General features: G+C 46.5%; 1 protein-coding gene across 4 annotated transcripts in view; it reads right to left on the reverse strand.

The window, feature by feature from the left end:
• The window catches only part of LOC121565588 (neurobeachin-like), a 300567-nt gene that overhangs the window by 52835 nt on the left and 224253 nt on the right, over nucleotides 1–23479 (reverse strand). For all 4 annotated transcript variants that reach the window (XM_045213661.1, XM_045213660.1, XM_045213658.1 and 1 more), the window contains 4 exons: nucleotides 15677–15794; nucleotides 15400–15502; nucleotides 10759–10874; nucleotides 3302–3414 (listed from right to left, as the gene is read on the reverse strand). In XM_045213661.1, coding sequence (XP_045069596.1) covers nucleotides 3302–3414; nucleotides 10759–10874; nucleotides 15400–15502; nucleotides 15677–15794 — 450 coding nt within the window. The remainder of the gene's footprint in view (nucleotides 1–3301; nucleotides 3415–10758; nucleotides 10875–15399; nucleotides 15503–15676; nucleotides 15795–23479) is intronic.

The raw sequence follows: 23479 nt of genomic DNA on the forward strand, positions 1-23479 counted from the left end.
TGTGTGGTAATATCTAGGCTACCTCCCGAGGAGACACACGTTTTCTCTCTGGGCTTGTCAGAAGAAGCACCTTGAACAGCTACAATCTAGTTCTTCAGAGTTCTTTGTTTGGGTGGTTTCTCTCATGGTATAGGTTTTCTGAAGTTCGGTTGCAGTCTATAAAACATTGATACAGTAAAGGGTGATATACACAATTAGCACCACTACATTTCCAGAGTTGTCTATGAGAGTGTGGCTGCGCAGCTAGCTAGCTACATTGCTAACTTTCACTACAACATAAACAATAAACTTTTCAGCAGCAACTTTTGTTAACTCTTTTAAAAACATGAATAGGATTTGCTACTAGCAACTAAGCAGAGAAGCGAATTAATGTAACGTCACAATGGTAAACACAGCATAATAGTGTAGCGACCCTGAATTCATAAGCACATATATGTGCACATTATGGTCCTGTGTGGCTCAGTTGGTAGAGCATGGCACTTGCAACGCCTGAGTTGTAGGTTCGATTCCCACGGGGCACCAGTACGAAAAAGTATGAAAATTGATGCATTTTCGCTCTAGATAAGAGCATCTGCTAAATGACTAAAATTTAAATATATAGACTTTTCCAAGGGTGCTAGCCATCGAAAACGTGAAGGGCTCTGGTTCATAAGGTTGCGGGTTCGAAGACCACCATGGACAAGCTCCCACTCCCTCTCCGTTTCATAACAGTAGCTATGAGGTAAAGTACATCAGGTACATATGTCTGCTGTCACTTCACAGCTTTGGCTGTTTCTCCCTGAGAGAAGTTTTGACAGAGTCACATCACATCACTTCCTATCAGAGACACACAAAAGCAGGTAGAACAAGAGCCGTGATAAACCTCTAGATTGTTAAGCAGAGCACACTCAGTATGTCTTCATATAGGGTTATATGCGTTTCCACTCCATCAACTAACAGCTATGAGGAGATGAGCTTCCCTTTCCCATCAGCCACCTGTCAGTCAGCAGGAAATAATCATTAAAACCTAATGAACTGCTCCACCACACCACTGTACCGCTCACATGGAGGGTGTGTGTGTGTGGTTGTGTGTGTGCTCCACAGGCCTGTGATCTGACAGTAAGAATGCTCCACTGTGGCCCTGAGGCAGAGAACACCCTGTTCAGTTGGATTTAACACGGATGACTGGCTGGCTGATCAGCAGGTAAATTGCAGGTGTGTGTAGGTGTGTGTAGCGCATTAAAGTAGGTGTGTGAGAGGATTAAGTGGTGTATTATCCAGGAGCTATAGGACATTTAGCCTGCTGGTACTGGCACCCACTTCCTGATTGGTAGTCAACTGACCCCATGGCGTGAGCAGCTCAGTCAGAGGACAAAATATCGCTGGATGGCAGCTTCCCAAATGGAACCGTATTCCCTACATAGTGTACTACTTTTGACCAGCACCCTATAGGGCCCGGTCAAAAGTAGAGCACTATATAGGAAATAGGGTGCCACTTGGGAAGCACAAGATGTTTGTGTTTCAGAGTAAGGTGGTTTTACATGACTCTGTTCAGAAGACTTACAGTCTCTCTCTGAGTTCCTCCCTATTTCCTCTCACGCCTGCTCTTTGTCTAATCTGTTTATATATTGGAGAACTCAAGCCCCTTCATTCCAATTCTTTACTAGCTGGTACCTCTGGAGGTAGAAGCCCTGGAGTTGGAGGTGTCTGTGCGTGTGTATGCGTGCATGCGTGTGTGTGTGTGCGTGTGTGAGCCCTGGGGTTCCAAGGACAACTGTCAGGAGACAGAGGCCTGTGAACTCATGGTAATGAAGGCAGCTCAGCCTGTAAACAGCATGGGAGGATGTCACTGGAATACATTACAATACATAACTGTCTCCCCATGCCAGAGGGCTCGGGCTCTCTCAGACAAACACACACAGCCCACCTGGTTGTGTACAGACTGAAGCCGCCACAGGGTGACAAGAGCAGAAACAACAGCAGGAAGACACAGGAAAGCTGTGTGTGTGTGTGTGTGTGTGTGTGTGTGTGTGTGTGTGTGTGTGTGTGTGTCTTACTGTAGACCTTCTGCCAGAGTGAACACTGGATTATACTGGATCACCCACTATACTACTTACCTGAACAACTCAAACCAAATGTTGTCTTTTTCAGTTACAACAGGGCTGAGTAGAAATTTTCACACAGTGACTTTATTGACTGGCTGGGTGAAACTGGTATAAACCAAGTGCAGAGATTAACCTTACAGACTACTGTTAGGAGGGAAGGGTATTCACTGACGTTATCAGTACACATGCCTACCAGGGTGCTTTAGTTGTGGGTATTTCTAATTCAAATTTTCATTGAGAGTTCAGCAACCTCTCTCATTTCCATACATTCCTTCCCCCCTTCCTGCGTTTCCCTCCTTCCCTCCCTGCCTCCCTTCTTTTCCCTCATACCCTCCCTCCCTCCCTCCCTCCCTAGCAAACATTTGTCTGGGATCTGAGGTGAGAATTGATCAAAAACGTTTGTGAAAACGGAGCTCAGATAGAGTCAGGGAGTCGGCACTTTGAGGGGGAGAGGGAACGGGGTAAGGAGGGAGCGATAGAGTGAGAGAGAAGGAAAGCTCAGACAGGAATGCGATTGTTTTCAGGTCAGTGAGCCTGTGAGTTGTAGAGAGAGAAAGAGAGAGAGAGAAAGAGAGCGATAAAGAGAGAGAGAGCTGCTAGGAAGTTAAACAGGGCCAGAAGCCCTCATCATACAGACACTAAAAACTATCCTACAGTTGATGGTCGAGGACAGTACCATGTCAAACAGAGCAGAGACACTAGAACATTCAGTTTATGTGCTGAGGCGATACAGTACCAAACATAGCAGAGACACTTAAAGCTTCTATTCCAGTGTTGGGATCTGTTAGGATGTCATGTTTGCCTCCCAAATGGCACCCTATTCCCTATTTAATGCACTACTTTTGACCAGAGCCCTATTGGGCCTGGTCAAAAGTAGTGCATTATATAGTGAATAGGGTGCCATTTGGGACTCAGAATATGTGGTATACCAGTGTTAGGATCTGCTATGATGTTAAACTATCAGCTCCTTCTCTACATTCCAGCGCTGGGTTCAGACTGAGCACATGATGTCTGCATTATGATGTCTGCATTATTTCTCAGTCAAGATGGTTTTCTCTTCCAGCCTGCATGGGACTTAATAAGGAAATTCCCCTGCTGACTGAGACCCTCACCACTCCTCCTCCCCCATGTCCCCTCCTTTCCTCTCCTTCCCCCTTCCTTCCCCCTCCTGCCCCCTTTCCCCCAGTCCTACAGGTTGTATAACAGAATGTCAGTACCTTGGAGAGATCTCTGAAGTTGCCCGGCAGGGTGAGGTCCAGCTCCTCGGACTCATAGTTGGTGAGAACCCAGGGAAACACGGGGTACTGGTTCAGATCGTTGTAGGTCCTCCCTACAGACAGACAGACAGAGATCTGTTAGAGAAGTTATGTGAGAGAAAAGCGGAGGGGATGAGGTGGGGCGGGGGAGGATGTGTGTGGGGGGAGAACTGCGGGGTACAGGGGAGAACTGCGGGGTACACACAAGGCTTAGGTTACTTTGGTGACCCAGCATGCAACATTCCAGCAGAGCATTTCATCAGACTCCTCTCAGGTCAGCTTCCTGTTTCTGACAGACTAACTTCCTGTCTGGGAGGGCGACACTGCCGCTAATATAGTCCTCACTCTGCTCTATGTAGGGAGGCCTTGGTGTGTGTGTTTGTGCCTCTGACCCTATTACGGGGCTGAGTCACTGGCTTGCTAGTGCTCTCCCATGCTGTCCCTAGGAGGGGTGCATCACGTCATGCCAGGCTTTTTTGGCTATACTCGTCTTGAGTGGGTTGAGTTACTGACGTTTTCTTCCTGTCCGGTCTTGCACCCCCTCGGGCTCGTGTGCTGGGGGAGATCATCGTGGTCTATGCTCCGCCTTGTCTCAGGGCAGTAGCGGTGCATGGGTAAATTCACTGGGGAAGCCAAGCCAGGAAAAAAAAGCCATATTACAACCTATGTGTTGTAATAATTGTGTTGTTTGCTCTATAACCTGGTAGTTCATATGCCTTGCGACCATGATACAGTGAGGGAAAAAAGTATTTGATCCCCTGCTGATTTTGTACGTTTGCCCACTGACAAAGAAATGATCAGTCTATAATTTTAATGGTAGGTTTATTTGAACAGTGAGAGACAGAATAACAACCAAAAAATCATGTCAAAAATGTTATAAATTGATTTGCATTTTAATGAGGGAAATAAGTGTTTGACCCCCTCTCAATCAGAAAGATTTCTGGCTCCCAGGTGTCATTTATACAGTTAACGAGCTGAGATTAGGAGCACACTCTTAAAGGGAGTGCTCCTAATCTCAGCTTGTTACCTGTATAAAAGACACCTGTCCACAGAAGCAATCAATCAATCAGATTCCAAACTCTCCACCATGGCCAAGACCAAAGAGCTCTTCAAGGATGACAGGGACAAGATTGTAGACCTACACAAGGCTGGAATGGGCTACAAGACCATCGCCAAGCAGCTTGGTGAGAAGGTGACAACAGTAGGTGCGATTATTCGCAAATGGAAGAAACACAAAATAACTGTCAATCTCCCTCTGCCTGGGGCTCCATGCAAGATCTCACCTCGTGGAGTTGCAATGATCATGAGAACGGTGAGGTATCAGCCCAGAACTACACGGGAGGATCTTGTCAATGATCTCAAGGCAGCTGGGACCATAGTCACCAAGAAAACAATTGGTAACACTCTTCGCAATGAAGGACTGAAATCCTGCAGCGCCCGCAAGGTCCCCCTGCTCAAGAAAGCACATATACAGGCCCGTCCGAAGTTTGCCAATGAACATCTGAATGATTCAGAGAGAACTGGGTGAAAGTGTTGTGGTCAGATGAGACCAAAATCGAGCTCTTTGGCATCAACTCAACCCGCCATGTTTGGAGGAGGAGGAATGCTGCCTATGACCCCAAGAACATCATCCCCACTGTCAAACATGGAGGTGGAAACATGCTTTGGGGGTGTTTTTCTGCTAAGGGGACAGGACAACTTCACCGCATCAAAGGGACGATGGACGGCGCCATGTACCGTCAAATCTTGGGTGAGAACCTCCTTCCCTCAGCCAGGGCATTGAAAATGGTTCGTGGATGGGTATTCCAGCATGACAATGACCCAAAACACACGGCCAAGTCAACAAAGGAGTGGCTCAAGAAGAAGCACATTAAGGTCCTGGAGTGGCCTAGCAAGTCTCCAGACCTTAATCCCATAGAAAATCTGTGGAGGGAGCTGAAGGTTCGAGTTGCCAAACGTCAGGCTCGAAACCTTAATGACTTGGAGAAGATCTGCAAAGAGGAGTGGGACAAAATCCCTCCTGAGATGTGTGCAAACCTGTTGGCCAACTAGAAGAAACGTCTGACCTCTGTGATTGCCAACAAGGGTTTTGCCACCAAGTACTAAGTCATGTTTTGCAGAGGGGTCAAATACTTATTTCCCTCATTAAAATGCAAATACATTTATAACATTTTTGGCATACTTTTTTCCCTCACTGTATATAGGCCGAGACAATAAGAAGACACAGTGGCAGAATAAATTCAACCACACCTTTGTTTCATCACAAAACCAGAGAGAAACATCTGTCTGGTGGAGTCCACAAAGCATATTGCATATAACAAACAGTTACATGACCTACAGCACGGTCAATCAAGTTAATGTTTCTGAAATTTTAGGACTACTAAACAACTATTGATTTAGAATACCGGAGAGTTACCGCAAGTTGCAAAGAAAACGGGAGCTGCCTCCACTATTCCAGCACCATTTCAACTTCAACATTTCAACATCATCAAATCACCTATGCTTAGTCTAATACAGTGACAACTAAAAGATTCCAAAAAACGATTTAGTCCAATCAACGTAAGCGAAATATCATGTGGCTGTAAAAAAACGCCAATGCCATCCTCCTCTCTTTCATGTTGCCGAAACAGTCTATGACTCTGCCATACAGTACACGCTTTTAGTTTTTGTTGTCCTAGGCTACCTGGCTAAAATGCTTGCTCGCTAGCCTAACTTCCTTTCATGGGCAACGATTAGCCAGCTAGTTAACATTAGCCTACTACATCTAGCTATATATTGAACTTCCATCCTCTCAGGCCAGAGGCACAACACAACGAGAAGCAACAATTCAAGTTTTTTTCGGTCAATGATGTTTGGCTTGATGTGATGTGATTGGTGTGAAGCCAAATCCAAACTGGCTTCCCTTGACACTTTTTTTGGGTGCGCCAGGACCATTCACAGTTGAGCTCACTCAGTTTAGCTCAACGCTGATTGGCTATTATTGTATAATTTTTATGAAGGGAGGCCAAATGCTCGCTGGCTTCCCTTGCATTCAATGCTATTTATTGGTCAATGTCTTGGGGAAGCCTGGCTTCCCTTGGCACCCATGAATACATGCCATTGTCTCAGGGTAGTAAGTTGGTGGTTTGTTGATATCCCTCTGGTGGTGTGGGGGCTGTGCTTTGGCAAAGTGGGTAGGGTTATATCCTGCCTGGTTGGCCCTGTCCGGGGGTTTCGTCGGACGGGGCACACAGTGTCCCGTTCCCCAGTCCACCTGATCGTGCTGCTGATTTAGTTTCTGATGTTCTGCCTGCAGCTATGGAACCCTGACCTGTTCACCGGACCTGCTACCTTATCCCAGACCTGCTGTTTCGACCCCCTCTATGCATCTCACTCTCTCACTCGCTCTACCACACCTGCTGTCTCGAACTCTGAATACTCGGCTATGAAAAGCCAACTGACATTTACTCCTGAGGTGCTGACCTGTTGCACCCGCTATAAGCACTGTAATTATTATTTGACCCTGCTGGTCATCTATGAACACTTGAACATCTTGAAGAACAATCTAGCCTTAAGGGCCACCCCTCCACCGGCACAGCCAGAAGAGGACTCGCCACCCCTCAGATCCTCTCTAGGTTTCTTCCTTGGTTCCTGTCTTTCTAGGGAGTTTTTTCATCCCACCGTGCTCTTTGGGGTTTTAGTCTGGGTTTCTGTATAAGCACTTTGTGAATCTACTGATGTAAAAAGGACTTTATAAATAAATGGAATTGATTGATTGAGTGTGTGTGTGTTCTTCCTTTCTCTGCCTGGTCCTGATGAGTATATTAGGCCAGTCTGGGGTTGAGGTTAAACGTTTCGTATATGGAAGCAAACCGAATGAAACGGGGAGGGACCTACCTAAATTTGTCCAAAAGAAACTCTAGTTTTGCTCTGTTTGCTTCCGTTTGGTTCTTAAACGGTAAACGGTGTCCGTAATGAATACGCCCATGGTTAGAAGCGAAAGGGTCTCCTGATGTGGTGTATATGAAGTGTGTGTGTGTAGTGTGTATATTTAGTGTGTGTTTGTCTATATGTAGTGTGTGTAGTGTCAATATATAATGTGTGTAGTGTCTATATGTAGTGTGTATATGTAGTGTCTATATATAGTGTTTGTAGTGTGTATATGTAGTGTGTGTATTGTCTATATGTAGTCTGAGGTGTATATGTAATTACAAAGATATTAAACTGTTCTCCTGGTCACCGTGTTGTCGTTGAGCACGCCTCATGTGACACTGCCAGGCTAGCCTCCTGATTGGACAGCCCGTGGTGGTTACCATGGATACCTCAGTCATGGCGGTGCCCACATGCAGCTGTATGGAGGGTTGCCAGATGTGAGAGCTTAGTTTTCCTCTTCAGTGTGATGATGGTTTTCAGATGGAACTTTAACTCAGCCATGAGAACCATGAGGAGCTCCTCAACATTCCATGTCGCCACAAGTCCTCTCTAATTTCACACTGCTACGGACTGGTCCAATCAGAAGGCACTGTTATGGGCTGGTCCAATCAGAAGACACTGCTATGGGCTGGTCCAATCAGTAAGCACTGTTATGGGCTGGTCCAATCAGAAGACACTGCTATGGGCTGGTCCAATCAGAATGCACTATTATGAGCCGGTCCAATCAGAGAACAGAGCTATGGGTGTGATGGTGTGATATCAACAACTTATTATAGAGAAGTATTAGAAACTAGCAGCAAACCCACAACAGCCAGTCAAACAGGACAGGAGACCACTATCAGCACTGACACAAATCGTTTTAATAAACTAAACCTATTTAAATAAAATTATACATTAAATCACCCATTTGAATGAAATCCAAGATACTGGAAGATAGTCATTAAAAACAATTTTCCTTAGTTTGGTGTGAGATGATGTGCAGCAGTGTGAGAGGTGTTTGGTTTGAAGTGAGTTTTGTTTGGTTTGTAGACGGTGAAGTTTCCATGCTGCACTCCAAACTGACGGTTTAGAGTTTAAACAGCAATACTTCACTTCTAACAACACTAATGTGTCACACACACACACAAAACACACACACACACACACACACACTTGCATACCTCAGTGAAAGTCGAGGCTTGACCTGAGGCTACAACAAAGAGAAACGCTACAGATATTTCATCTTTACAGAGCCATCAGTCACACAGCAGCACTCTGCTTCCTGAAACACGTCCAAGCCCCAAACCTCCCAGCCTCCCATCCTCCCAGTCCCCTAGCCTCCCATCCTCCCAGTCCCCTAGCCCCACCTAGCCTCCCAACCTCCCAGCCCCCTATCCTCCCAGCCCCCCAGCCCCCTAGCCTCTCAACCTTCCAACCCCCTAGCCTCCCATCACCCTCCCATCCTCCCAGGCCCCTTGCCTTGCAACCTCCCAGCCCCCTAGCCTCCCATTCCGCCCAGCCCCCTAGCCTCCCATCCTCCTAGCCTCCCAACCTCCCAACCCCCTAGCCTCCCAACCCCCTAGCCTCCCAGCCCCCTAGCCTCCCAACCTCCCAGCTCTACTCTGCAATGTTCTGCTCTGCTCTGTCCCCAACCTACCAGCCTCCTGTAGCCTCTCAATCTTCTAGCTTCCCTGCTCTACTCTGCAATGTTCTGCTCTGTCCCCAAACTCTCAGCTCTGTGTGTCCCTGGGGGCTACTCTTACTTCCTCTGACAGAAACATGTCATACCCAAATAGGGATATTAAAAATGCAAATGATAGCGTACTGGATTAGTACACAGAAGTTCCCACAGCAAATAAGATGGTTGCTGAGTGTTTAATGTAGTTTAATGGAAGGGTGGTTCTGCTGCTGCTGTGATGTATAGACAATCATTAGGGTTAGATCTGGGCGTTGTGAATTGTACATTATGATGCTGGGTTAGGGTTAGAGTGGTTAAGGCGATTGTAAGTCACTCTGGATAAGAGAGTCTGCTAAATGACCAAAATGTAAATGTAGAAAATTATGATACAATATTGTAGTGGGTTAGGGTAAGGGCAGGGTGTTACGGATGCTACAGATCTAAAATCACACGCATGCCCCGGGGTGATGTACACAGCTAATTCCCAGAGCTACTGTGACAGACTGGGTTCGTACCCAAGTGTCCTGCATGTCACAAGACTGAATTAGCCCACTGAGCTTAAGCCTAGGCATTAGCTTGGGGAGATAACGGTGTGAGTAGATTTACCTCTGCTTTAGCCTGTTCCTGTTCTGGGGTGAGGGTGTAGGAGGGAGAGGGGGGTCCTGTGTGTGAGGGTGTATGGAGGAGACAGGGGTGAGGGTGTAGAAGGGAGAGGGGGGTCCTGTGTGTGAGGGTGTATGGAGGAGACAGGGGTGAGGGTGTAGAAGGGAGAGGGGGGTCCTGTGTGTGAGGGTGTATGGAGGAGACAGGGGTGAGGGTGTAGGAGGGAGAGGGGGGTCCTGTATGTGAGGGTGTATGGAGGAGACAGGGGTGAGGGTGGTGAGGTGGGTGTAAGGGTGTAGGGGGGAGACAAGGGTGGTGGTGTGGTGCGTTGTGGGTAGAGTTCCAGCCTGTTCTGAAGTGTCAGGATGATACACACAACACACACTCTGAAGTGTCAGAATGTTAATAACAGTAGAATAGTGTTTAATTAGAAGAGCACTGGCTGCACGCTAACACCTCTCGCCCGCTCTTCCTCTCCTCCTCCACCACCCTTTCTCTCCTCCCCCTCTTCCCTCCATCCCCCTCCTGTTTCCACCCCACTTCCGTTGACACTTATGGCAGCTCAGGTCATTACCACACATTTTTAATGAATTTCCACCATGTTTTTCTGTCTGCCGTACATCTAATTAGATGACAATAATGTATCGAACTCACGCCACAGATAAATATAAATATGCATGAATCTGCAGCGAGCAAGGGAGCGAGGGATGTGACACCTCTCAGAGAGGAGTGGTGCGGCAGGCGCTCTCGTCTTCCAGTTAGTCACAGTTCAGATAAGAGAGGCGACAAAGATATGCCCACACCCCCCCCCCCTAATTATCCTAGAGGATGTGTGATCTGCAGTGGTCTTGCTTCCTTTTTCCTTATTTTCTTGCTTCAAATAACAGTCATATTCCTCCACATGAACAGTGAAGTGTAGGCTACCTACAGTACTAACAGTACTACTGCTTAGGAGTGAACTGAACAGAGCATCCGACTCCTTAAACAAAGATAACTTACCTGTAGGTCCTGGCTGGCATGTTTTAACAGTCAACAACAACATACACTACATTCATCATGGTAGAATAATAGATGATGAGATTTTGGTTATGAAGAGAAGAGGTGATCTGCTCAACACAACAACATGGATCTATCCAAGATGAGGGGGAGAGAGCGTAGAAGAGGGGGAGAAAGGGAGAGGAGGGAAAAGAGGAGAGAGGAGAGTGAGAAAGAGGAGAGGAGGAAAGGGAGGAGAAGGGAAGCTGACCTGCGACGGTGTTGAGGAACATGAGATACTCGAAGTTGGAGATCTCCCTCCTCTGCCAGCGCTGGGTCATGTTGGACGACTTGAAGAGCTGCCGGGGCGTCGCCATGGAGATACGCCTGCACAACAACAGAGGAAGAAACACCTTAGGTTGGTTTCAAAATGGCACCCTTTTCCCCATGTAGTGCACTACTTTTGACCAGGGCTCATTCAAACCAATGAGGTTTAAGTAAGGAGTTTGAAAGTGTACTCAAGAAACCTAAGTGCACAACCAGACACACATAGACCAGCTAAAGACCAACACTCCCAGACACGCAATCATTCAGTCAGAGCTCAGAGCACCACACACTGGCACAGCATGACAGCTTCATCAGCATGTGAGACTGGAGCATTCTTCAGCCATGACCAAAGTGTCAGAGTCCTACAGGCCTTGATGTGACTTCAACTCAACACATGGTGAGAATCAAGAGTTGGATGGAGGCTGTTTCTAAAAGACCTCACACAGTCGTAATGTCAAGTTATAGGCCAGACCATAGTCTGGCAATAAATACCTAATAATAGCTAAAACTACTAGCCAACCAATAGCTAACACCAATTGCTAACACTATACCAACCAATAGCTAACACTAGTTAACTAACTGATAGCTAACACTAGAAAAGAAAGGGAAAGGGAAACCCAGCCGCGAGCTGCCCAGTGACGCGAGTCTACCAGACCAGCTAAATGCCTTTTATGCTCGCTTCGAGGTAAGCAACACTGAAGCATGCATGAGAGCACCAGCTGTTCCGGACGACTGTGCGATAACGCTCTCGGTAGCCGATGTGAGCAAGACCTTTAAACAGGTCAACATTCACAAGACGGATTACCAGGATGTGTACTCAAGCATGCGCAGACCGACTGGCAAGTGTCTTCACTGACATTTTCAACCTCTCCCTGACCGAGTCTGTAATACCACCGTAGTCCCTGTGCCCAAGGAAGCGAAGGTAACCTGCCTAAATGATTACCGCCCAGTAGCACTCACGTCAGTAGCCATGAAGTGCTTTGAAAGCATCATCCCGGATACCCTAGACCCACTACAATTCGCATACCACCCCAACAGAGCCACAGATGACGCAATCTCAATCGCACTCCACACTGCCCTTTCCCACCTGGACAAAAGGAACACCTATGTGAGAATGCTGTTCATTGACTACAGCTCGTGCCCACAAAGCTCATCACTAAGCTAAGGACCCGGGGACTAAACACCTCCCGCTGCAACTGGATCCTGGACTTCCTGACGGGCCACCCCCAGGTGGTAAGGGTAGGCAACAACAAGTCTGCCACACTGATCCTCAACACTGGGGCCCCTCAGGGGTGCGTGCTTAGTCCCCTCCTGTACTCCCTGTTCACCTACGACTGCGTGGCCAAACACGACTCCAACCCCATCATTAAGTTTGCTGACAACACAACAGTGGTAGGCCAGATCACCGACAACGATGAGACAGCCTATAGGGAGGAGGTCAGAGACCTGGCAGTGTGGTGCCAGGACAACAACCTCTTCCTCAATGTGAGCAAGACAAAGGAGATGATCGTGGACTACAGGAAAAGGCGGGCAGAACAGGCCCCCATTAACATCGACAGGGCTGTAGTGGAGTGGGTTGAGTGTTTCAAGTTCCTCTGTGTCCACATCACCAACAAACTATCATGGTCCAAACACACCAAGACAGTCGTGAAGAGGGCACGACAACACCTTTTCCCCCTCAGGAGACTGAAAAGATTTGGCATGGGTCCCCAGATCCTTAAAAAGTTATACAGCTGCACAGGGACGGCCTGTTCAATAGGGCGATATGGGCGACGCACTGCCAAACGGGAAAAGGAAGGGATTTTTTTTCTAATCAATTATATCACGGCAACAGTAGTTATCAGTGTTCACGTCTGATCTGCCAGTCACTAAATGTCAAATCAGGCTAAAGTCGTGCTTCAAATGGCCCCGCCCGTTTTTGGGGCGATTTCAGTCAGGTTGAAAATCGCCCAGAAGTCTCTCATAGCCTGTCATGTAAAATCTATTTTTTTCAAATTTCAAAGCTTTCAATACATTCTCTATGGGTGTCTGTGGGCTTGCACTTACGCGCTTTCGTCATACGTGACGTAACCATGAACGTAACTAAGACAATAGCGGCTAGCAGCGTCTCTGTTGCGACCTGCAGTGTGGCGTTATTTTATGTTTTTAATTTGTAGACTTAGTTTACAAACATTCTGCCAACCATGGATTTCCAGTGGTGGATTTTGGACTGATCTTGTTGATCGTGTACATACCCGCTACGAACGGACTAAATAATGAAAACGCTGCTGGCAGCGGAATCCAATACAGCTGGGAGACTTGGCTGGATGACAGAGTCCCGGACAGAGAAGTGGAGCCGGCCGGCTTCACCCTGGTCAGAGCGGACCGCGATCCTGGTAAGAGAGCGACTCTGTACCCCGACATTGAACTGCTTTCTGTGTCATTGCGACCTTACTATCTGCCCCGTGAGTTCCCCCAATTGTTTGTTACCGTTGTGTACTGTTGATAATCACAAGTTTACTGGAGAACTGAGACCAAGTAGAGACTTTGGACAGGGTGGATATGGTATAATAAAGGCAGTTTATTCAGAGGTAAAGATATCTGGAATCGCGTGCACGGACTCGTTCGTCAAACTCTTAGGGAGAAGAGAGCCCCGAAAACATTGTGTGCAGACATTTTATACAATAAATGATGTAGGTTGAATCTAGTAGTTCTGATCTTCTGATTGGTCCTGATGAGTTGGGCGAGGTCCCCTCCACTGTTGCATTGGCTCTGAGTCGGGTTCTCTGTCTTCAAATGTTCAGCCTAAAGAGAGGGGATTTTTGTGTGTGTGTGTGTGTGTGTTTAACAGTGATGATGTGTGTGTGTGTGTGTTATCAGTGATGATGTGTGTGTGTGTGTGTGTCCTCAGAGCAAGAACTCGTGAGTTGGAAGAACTGAGAGACCTATGGCGTGGGTGTTGTCCTTGGCCACCTGCTGACAAGGCTGACAAGATAGGACTCTTTTGTCCATTGTTATAGGATAGGAACAGCATTGATTGAAAACAAACGCCCAACACAAAATGGGTCATGCACAAGATTTTAGTCAGACCAAGCTATAACATTATATATTTACTACGACAGTACATTCAACCAAAAGCTAATATAACAAAGGCATCAGAGATTATTTATAATCTGTCACAGAAACTGGAATCCCATCTCCCCAGATCAGTCAATAAATGCTTCTGGTATTGACTTATATGCTGCCCCTGTCTTCATGTTGTTGCTGGACATATCTTTTTTAAAATGTGTGTAGGTCACCTAAATCATCAGAAAAATTGCCCCTCCTGAGAATTTTTTCAGGAGCCGCCACTGCAGCTGCACCATCGAGAGCATCCTGACTGGTTGCATCACCGCCTGGTATGGCAACTGCTCTGCATCTGACCGTAAGGCGCTACAGAGGGTAGTGCGTACGGCCCAGTACATCACTGGGGCCAAGCTTCCTGCCATCCAGGACCTATATATTAGGTGGTGTCAAAGGAAAGCCCAAATAATTGTCAAAGACTCCAGTCACCCAAGTCATAGACTGTTCTCTCTGCTACCACACGGCAAGCAGTACCGGAGCGCCAAGTCTAGGACCAAAAGGCTCCTTAACAGCTTCTACCCCCAAGCCATAAGACTGCTGAACAATTAATCAAATGGCCACCCGGACTATTTACACTGCTGCTACCCGCTGTCTATTATCTATGTATAGTCACTTTACCCATACCTACATGTACAAATTACCTTGACTAACCTGCACCCCCGCACATTGACTCGGTATCAGTACCCCCTGTATAAATGTAAATGTATATAGCCTCGTTATTGTTATTTTATTGTGTTAATTTAGATTATTTTTTACTTTAGTTTATTTGGTAAATATTTTCTTAACTCTTTCTTGAACTGCATTGTTGGTTAAGGGCTTGTAAGTAAGCATTTCACCTGTTGTATTCGGCGCATGTGACAAATAAAGATTGATTTGATTTGAATGGCTAACAATACTAGCTAACACTAGCCAATAGCTAACACTAGCCAATAGTTAACACTAGTTGATAGCTAGCACTAACCAATAGCTAGCACTAGCTGATAGCTAACACTAGCTAACAACAGATAGCTAACAATAGATGTGTGTTTTGTGGTACTTAATGACAGGCTGTAGGTAAGGTAAAGGGACTGTCCTCCGTCTCCTTCTGTGTATTTTACTGTGTGGCCAGTGGTCAAGAAGGCAGGCAGGCTGCAGCTCTGTGCTATAGACTTCACTTAGAGAATTAGATCAGTTCAGTCAGGGTCAATGACCACTCACTCCAATGACGGGAGCAATGGGATTTAGAATGTCTCTGCTGCAGACAGGGTCAGCTGCTGCCAGGGCCGGCTCCACCCTCCACCACACAAAGGAGTTAGGTGGGGAGACTAACAATACACACCCTGCTGAATAATATGGACACAATGCACTACATAATGTTACTCTGGTGCTAGTAAGATAGACGGGGAATTGCAAAGGACAAAGACCAAACAAAATGTTTCATGAGCTAAAAAATGTAAATGTGTGTGTGTTTGCATGTGTGTGTGGTTGTGTGTGTGTGTGCTACCTGGCTTGTGGTAGGCCATAGCTGGTTCCCACTCCGACCCTGGGTAGACAATAGACCACCTTCTTCACTGTGGCTTGGTCTGGGAAGTTAAACATCACTGACGCTGGGAGGAGAGATAACAAAACTTGATTAATTCTATGTTAAAGTGCTTAAGAAGCAGTTTATTATATATCATCATCAGAATGCAAACAGGACACATATGAGAGGAGAGTGTCTGTGTCCCAAATGGCACCCTATTCTCTATGTAGTGCACTACGGCCTCTGGTGTGATGCTTACTCCTGTTGGCCATGAAGACCTCCAGGCCAGTGTTCTGGAGCAGGTATCGCCTGGAGAAGACCGCTCTGATCTCACTGAACATCCATTTACCATGCAGACCCTCTGAGTACGCCAGGACCTGCAGAGAGGAGATGAAAAGATAGGAGAGGAAGGGAGGGGGAGGGAGGGGAGGAACAGGAGGGGAAAGAGACCACACAAAGGGTTTACATTGTGACAAACACAGATGAGGTGCTATGTTACAGCAAGGTTGTAGACTTCCATTGTCTCTAAACATTCTATTTCCCACTCCAGATTCACAACTGTGTCTTTAACACCTATTTCAGATGGTCTGCAACACGCAACCAGGGTGTAAAAAAACAGGAAGAACAGGCCTCTGGGTTACACCCATCAACACCAACACAAGGATAGGAGGGGGTGAGAGAGGAGAGGAGAGGGAAGAGGAAAGGAGAGGATGGGGTGAGCAAAAGAGAGGAGAGGAGAGGGGGATGAGGAGAGGGGGGTCATTAGTGTGCAGCACCTCTGGGACAGCAGGTCTACCGAGGGAGATCAAGAGAGGCCTCCGTGACAGGTGAGAATGATCCCCCTAACACACCTCCCTCCCTCCCTCGCTCCATCCTTCCTCGTCCAACACTGTCTGAGCCCTTGGGGCGGCCTAGTCTCCCCAGGTTACAATCACACACATTTCCATCCTATCAGTGTAGCTGGACACAGACAGAGACAAGAGAACCAGCCAGGGCGGTGTGCGAGAGAGAACAGCCGAAACACAACACACAGAGAGGGGATGTAGCTCGAACCTGACTGACAGTCCAGGGGGGGAACTAGGGAGGGAGGCAGAGTGAGATGTTGGGCTGGAGAGGTTAGGTCCAATGCTAATGCTCATTTAAAACAGTGACAATCAGGAGCAGAGGAGGAGAGGATGGGAAGAGGGAAGGGGAGGAGAGGGGAGAAGAAGTGAGGAGAGAGGCAGCGGTGCCTTAATTTCTCCCTGGAATAGCTGTGGCTCGACCTACCTGCCACATCAAAGTCTCTGGAGCTCAATTAGAAGTGGATTAGATGGAGAGGAGTGGAGTGAATGGCGGAAGGTGGCAGGTGGAGGGAGCGAGGGAGTGAGAAGTGGAGGCAGGGATCGAGGGAGAGGTGGTGGAGGGAAGGGTGGTGGCATCTCTGTTTCTCCTCCCTGTGCTGCCCCAGGTTGACAAATCAGCAACCCCAGACTCTAACAGTTGTCATAGAGACAGACTGCCTGCTCAGAGAAAACCTGTAGTAGGAAGCTGCTGAGGAGAGGAAAGATGGAGAGAGGGAGAGGTGGAGAGTGGGGGTAGATGGAGAAAGGGAGAGATGGAGAGAGGGAGAGGTGGAGAGGAGAGGTAGAGAAAGGGAAAGATAGATTAATGGAGAGATTGTGAACAGATCAGGATGAAGAAAGATGAGAAATATGCAGAAACAACTGAGAAATTACAAGAGAATACTATTATAATGCATGGCCTGATCAACCTTACATTAAAACTATAGGAGCGGCTGTGTCTACATGGATGTAATACCCCTTCTGTTGCTGTGACTGGGAACAGAGAGCAGGCAGGCCAGGCCACAGGGCTAAATACAGAGCAGGCCAAAGGCCTCACCAGCAACAAAACACACAGGCTAAAAAGCCTCTGCTGCAAACAGCCCACATCAAAACATTATGTCAGAACAACAAAGCCTTGGTTTAAACCAACAAGCAGTGAGTGGGCCCTGTAGACTGGAGGCTTGACAAAGCCCAGAGAGAGAAGCAGCTGTAAGAAATGTCATTTAATGAACCTGTTTGCTGAAGCTGTCAGAGGTGTCAGAGCTGACGAGCGCTTGGGACACAGCCAGCCGGCCAGCCAGCCAGCCCCCAGTCACAGACAGTCCTGCCTGTGTGTGTGTGTGTGTGTTTGTGTGTCAGCCCAGCCCTGCCTGCCAGCTGGAGACTTCGGCCCCAATCTAATCAGCCCACCACCAGGAAGGATGACCGTGGAGGACCAGGCCCCTCCAGACCCACCCCGCAACTCCTCCACCCCGCCCCCCCTACTCACCCCACTACCAGCCTCGTCACCTGCCCTGCTCTGCTCTGCTCACAGGCTGTCACACTACGGGGGGGCTGGGGAGAGGCTGGGGAGGGGCTGGATGCGGACAAGCCCAGCCTTTTGTTTCCATGCAGGTTCCTCCCCAAACACATACACATTAAGATCTCATGGAGCGTGTGTGCTGCTCTACTAGCTGGTTGGAGATCATACCTCTCCTATATTGACCATAATGCAATTGAACATTTCTGTCTTTTGTTTCCTGTCCCTGTGTGATGTGACAGAGGGCGGATAGCTGCACTGAGCCTGTGGAACGTCACATCAGTGTGGAGAAATATTGTGACAGCTGAAATTAGGAGAGACATAGGTGACAGCAGTGTTTAGGCTGAAGCTCACATGGAATAACATAGAAAACATCATATAGACGTAGAACACTAAATTTAGATTTCAGAGTCCCAAGCAGAGGGCGGTCTTAATTTTGTTCATTGGTCTTTTAGCATTTATTCAGCATTTTCCTGGTACGGTTCTACGCTGTGACTGAGGTTAACCCTGTACTGTCCAGCCTTATTGAACAGTACGCATTTATAGTATTTATTTATTAATGTCAATGTGACTGACATTAATAACTGTGTGTGTGTGTGTGTGTGTGTGTGTGTGTGTGTGTGTGTCTGTGTGTGTGTATGTGTGAGAGAGCGAGCGACTGTGTCAGTCAGTTCTGCTGAGATGGGGCCATTATAAGATTATTGAATCAGGCCCCAAGCCAGCATGACTGATACAGTTATAAAGGAGAGGGGAGCAGAGTGACAACCTGCTATGATAGTAGCTCCTCTGTGTTCTCCCCTCACACAGCTAATAGGCTTCTAGTGGAAAGCCTCGACACTGCAGAATCCACAGCCCAGGGGATGGAGAGAACAGATGAGAGAGAGAGTAAGAGAGAGAGAAAGAGAAGGAGAGAGAGAAGGAGGGAGAGAGCGAGAGAGAGAAAAAAAGAGAAAGTGAAGGAGAAATAGAGAGAGAAGGAGGGAGAGAGAGAGAGAGGGGTTGAGGATACGAAAGGAGAGTGATATGACTGCTCCCCCAGGAGAGTGGGGAGGATTTCACACACAGTAATTTGGAGCATCAGCATACACTGAACACCGCATCCACAACCTGACCTCAGGGAGGGAGGGAGGGAGGGAGAAACAGCATACACAGTGAACGCCGGTTTACAACCTTACCTCAGGGTACACAGAGCCGAACTGTGAGGGAAGGAGGGGAACAGTATAGAAAAAAGTATTCACACCCTTTGACTTTTTCCACATTTTGTTGTGTTACAAAGTGGGATTAAAATTGATTGAATTGTCTTTTTTTTCAACGATCTACACAAAATACTCTAATGTCAAAGTGGAAGAAAATGTATTTACAAATGTTAGAATTTATGAAAATTAAAACACTAACATACAGTATCTTGATTTGATAAGTATTCAACCCCCTGAGTCAATACATGCTAGAATCACCTTTGGCAGCGATTACAGCTGTGAGTCTTTCTGGGTAAGTCTCTAAGAGCTTTGCACACCTGGATTGTTCAATATTTCTTAAAGCTCTGTCAAGTTGGTTGTTGATCATTACTAGACAGCCATTTTCAAGTCTTGCCATAGATTTTCAAGCCGATTTAAATAAAATCTGTAACTAGGCCACTCAGGAACATTCAATGTTGTCTTGGTAAGCAACTCCAGTATATATTTGGCCTTGTGTTTTAGGTTATTGTCCTGCTGAAAGGTAAATTTGTCCCCTAGTGTCTGTTGGAAAGCAGACTAAACCAAGTTTTCCTCTAGGATATTGCATGTTCTTAGCTTATTTTTATCATAAACAAAACTCCCTAGTCCTTGCTGATGACAAGCATACCCATAACATGATGCAGCCACCACCATGCTTGAAAATATGAAAAATGGTCCTCAGTGATGTGTTGGATTTGCCCCAAACATAACAGTTTGTATTCAGGACATAAAGTTAATTTCTTTGCCACATTTTTTGCAGATTTACTTTAGTGCATTATTGCAAAGAGGATGCATGTTTCTGAATATTGTGATTCTGTACAGGCTTCATTCTTTTCACACTGTCAATTAGGTTAGTATTGTGGAGTAACTACATTGTTGTTGATCCATCCACAGTTTTCTCCTATCACAGGCATTAAACTCTGAGTGGTTTCCTTCCTCTCCGGAAACTGAGTTAGGAAGGACGCCTGTATCTTTGTATTGACTGATTGTATTGATACACCATCCAAAGTGTAAATAATAACTTCATCATGCTCAAAGGGATATTCAATGTCTGCTTTTTATATTAATATTTCAAAAAACATAATTCCACTTTGACATTATGGGTTATTGTGTGTAGGCCAGTGACACAAAATCTCAATTTAATCAATTTTGAAATCAGGCTGTAACACAACAAAATGTGGATAAAGTCAAGGGATGTGAATACTTTCTGAAGGCACTGTATTATCCATCCATGACATGGTGCACAGAAGCATATAGGGACAGAGCATCGGACATCAGATAAGGACAAACTTGTAAATACTATAGTTTACCATGGTTGTAGATATACACTGAACAAAAATATAAACAACATGCAACAATTTCTAAGATTTTACTGAGTTAGAGATCATATAAGGAAATCAGTCAATTTAAATAAATTCATTTGGCCCTAATCTATGGATTTCACATGACTGGGAATACAGATATGCATCTGTTGGTCACAGATACCTTAAAGAAAAGGTTTGCCTCATGCGGTGCGACACATCTCCTTTTCATAGAGTTAATCAAGCTGTTGATTGTGGCCTGTGGAATGTTGTCCCACTCCTCTTCACTGACTGTGCTAAGTTGCTGGATAATGGCGGGGACTGGAACACACTGCCATACACATCGATTCCAGAGCATCCCAAACATGCTTAATGGGCGACATGTCTGGTGGAAGAACAGGAACATTTTCAGCTGCCAGGAATTGTGTACAGATCTTTGCGCCATTATCATGCTGAAACATGAGGTGATGGCGGCAGATGAATGGCACGACAATGGGCCTCAGGATCTCGTCACGGTATCTTTATCGATGGCATTCAAATTGCCATCGATTAAATGCAATTGTGTTCATTGTCCGTAGATTATGCCTGCCCATACCATAACCCCACCGCCACCATGGAGCACTCTGTTCACAACGTTGACATCAGCAAACCACTCACCCACACGATGCCATACATGCTGTCTGCCATCTGCCCGGTACAGTTGAAACCAGGATTCATCCGTCAAGAGCACACTTCTCCAGCGTGCCAGTGGCCATTGAAGGTGAGCATTTGCCCACTGAAGTCGGTTACAATGCCGAACTGCAGTGTAGGTCAAGACCCTGGTGAGGACGACGAGCATGCAAATGAGCTTCCCTGAGACGGTTTCTGACAGTTTGTGCAGAAATTCCTCTGTTGTGCAAACCCACAGTTTCATCAGCTGTCCGGGTGGCTGGTCTCAGACGATCCCACAGGTGAAGAAGCCGGATGTGGAGGTCCTGGACTGGCGTGGTTACACGTGGTCTGCTGTTGTGAGGCCGGTTGGACGTACTGCCAAATTCTCTAAAACAACGTTGGAGGCGGCTTATGGTAGAGCAATTAACATTCAATTCTTTGGCAACAGCTCTGGTAGACATTCCTGCAGTCAGCGTGCCAGTTGCACACTCCCTCAAAACTTGAGACATCTGTGGCATTGTACTGCCCATTTTAGATTGGCCTTTTATTGACCCAGGCCAAGGTGTACCTGTGTACCTTTTATTTCAGCTCATGAAACATGTGGCATTTATATTTTTGTTCAGTGTAGTATATAGAGTTTATAATGGGTGTAGATATGATAGAGTTCATCATAAGTGTAGATAGGATAACATTCTGCAAATTTCACTAAGTAAGATGAGAGACACCACAGCCCCAATCAACACATTTCACAACTTATTTTACCATGTGTGACTGTTCCACTTTCTACTAGGCATCCTGTTATAGTGAAACTATTCCACTCTACTTTCTGCTCGCCATCCTGTCAGAAATGTATTCATCTCTTCCTTTTTTAAATTCATCGCTAGGCAACACAGGCACTGGGCCTCTCAACCCTCATTTAAAAACAAAGGAAACAAATCTCATTTTGTGTGTCAACACGTGTCAAGCAGCTCTGGAATATGCATCTAATTTCTCTTCCATTATAGTGGTGTGTAGTGTGTGTGTGTGTGTGTGTGTGTGTGTGTGCGTTGTGTAGACAGCATGGGATGGGAAACAACAAGAGGCCATTCAACAGACCACAAGGACAAAACCAACTGACAAGGAACCTAAAAACAAACCAATCACTGAAAAACAGGTTATATAGGTTTTATACTGAAAAAACAACAGTGTTTCATACTGGGGGGAAAAAGTGTTCTGACATTTTCTCTTGAGGACTAATCCATAAAAAAAGTATTGCTATGTTCCGTTAAGTAAATGAGAGGAGACATATATCTGAGCTCTATGACCGATGCCTGTCACAAACCAACCTTTTACTGCAACTATAATCCCCACTAGGTCCCTTTCAGATTGATGCTGAAGTCTTCCTAAATATCAAAGCATGCCTTCCATCTGATCTTCCCTCGCCATGACAACTGTTATGACTGGTATGAGGGTGGAAGGAAATAGGGAAACGTTAAAACTCTCTGAGATTATAGTTAGGAGGCGAAGCGCTCGGTTCCCTCTCCCAGTCCCATATCTCAACTTCAATAAAGTAGCAGGCTCCTAAAGCAGGTATTGGGGAAAATAAGATACAGATTTGCATAATCAGTGTCACTATCCATTTGTGTGGTGGTTGGAGTGTGGAGAGATGACACGGTGCTGGCTGGCGGTAGCGAGCGAGGCTGGTAGCGGTAGCAGGGAGCTGGTGCTCTGGGACCACTGGGATAAAAGGATGAATATACATCACATCAGGCCGTTGCTGCTGGCTGCCAGATCACTGCCCCAAACGTCCAGCCAAGTTTGTCAATAATGTTTATGTCACGTCGCCGTATTTCACGCACGTTACCAGGCGGGGTTGAGTAGCGGGGAGGGGATGGCTGTATGTCTAAAATATTCTGACAGAAGAGAGGGGGTGTTTAGCTGGTAGGGGTTTTCTCTCTCTATGGAGAAGTCAGTGATACCTCCACCCCAGTCTGCACCACCAGTACAGTAGTCACACAACATACACGCAAGAAAATACCAATCAGAAAATTGAAGGCTTAACCTGTGTCTGGGAAATCAGCCAAGCAGTGATATTTTACAAATATTTCCTTTGATTATATACTTTTTTTAAATTAGGACAAAACCACTCTGTAATATGATAATTACTGTAGGTAACACTTTCAAAGTCTTAGATACACAACATCCACAGCAAACAGATACATAGCCCAGCTTCAGATGGCCTACACTAAGGAGCTAGAATAGAGTGAAGGGTTGCAGTCATTTGGTATTGGACTCTTTCAGCAGGACTTCACTAATGGGACTTATTCAGGGACTTGTTAGCCATAAGATGACTGAAATCCCCTTGGTCTGCTCCTCTCCTCTGGGTGCTGCTCACTCAGCGCACCAAGCTGAAGGCTGCCACCAAACTGGGGCTTAAATCCATCCCACTGTTTTATGTGGGAGGGTGGAGGCTCACAGAGACATGGAGAGGGAGAGAGAGAAAGACACATGGATGGAGAGGAAGAGAGGGAAAGAGACAGGGATAGAGAGGAAGAGGGGGAAAGAAACCGGGAT

The sequence above is a fragment of the Coregonus clupeaformis genome, chromosome 5 (genome assembly GCF_020615455.1).
Source record: "Coregonus clupeaformis isolate EN_2021a chromosome 5, ASM2061545v1, whole genome shotgun sequence".
Classification (NCBI taxonomy): domain Eukaryota; kingdom Metazoa; phylum Chordata; class Actinopteri; order Salmoniformes; family Salmonidae; genus Coregonus; species Coregonus clupeaformis.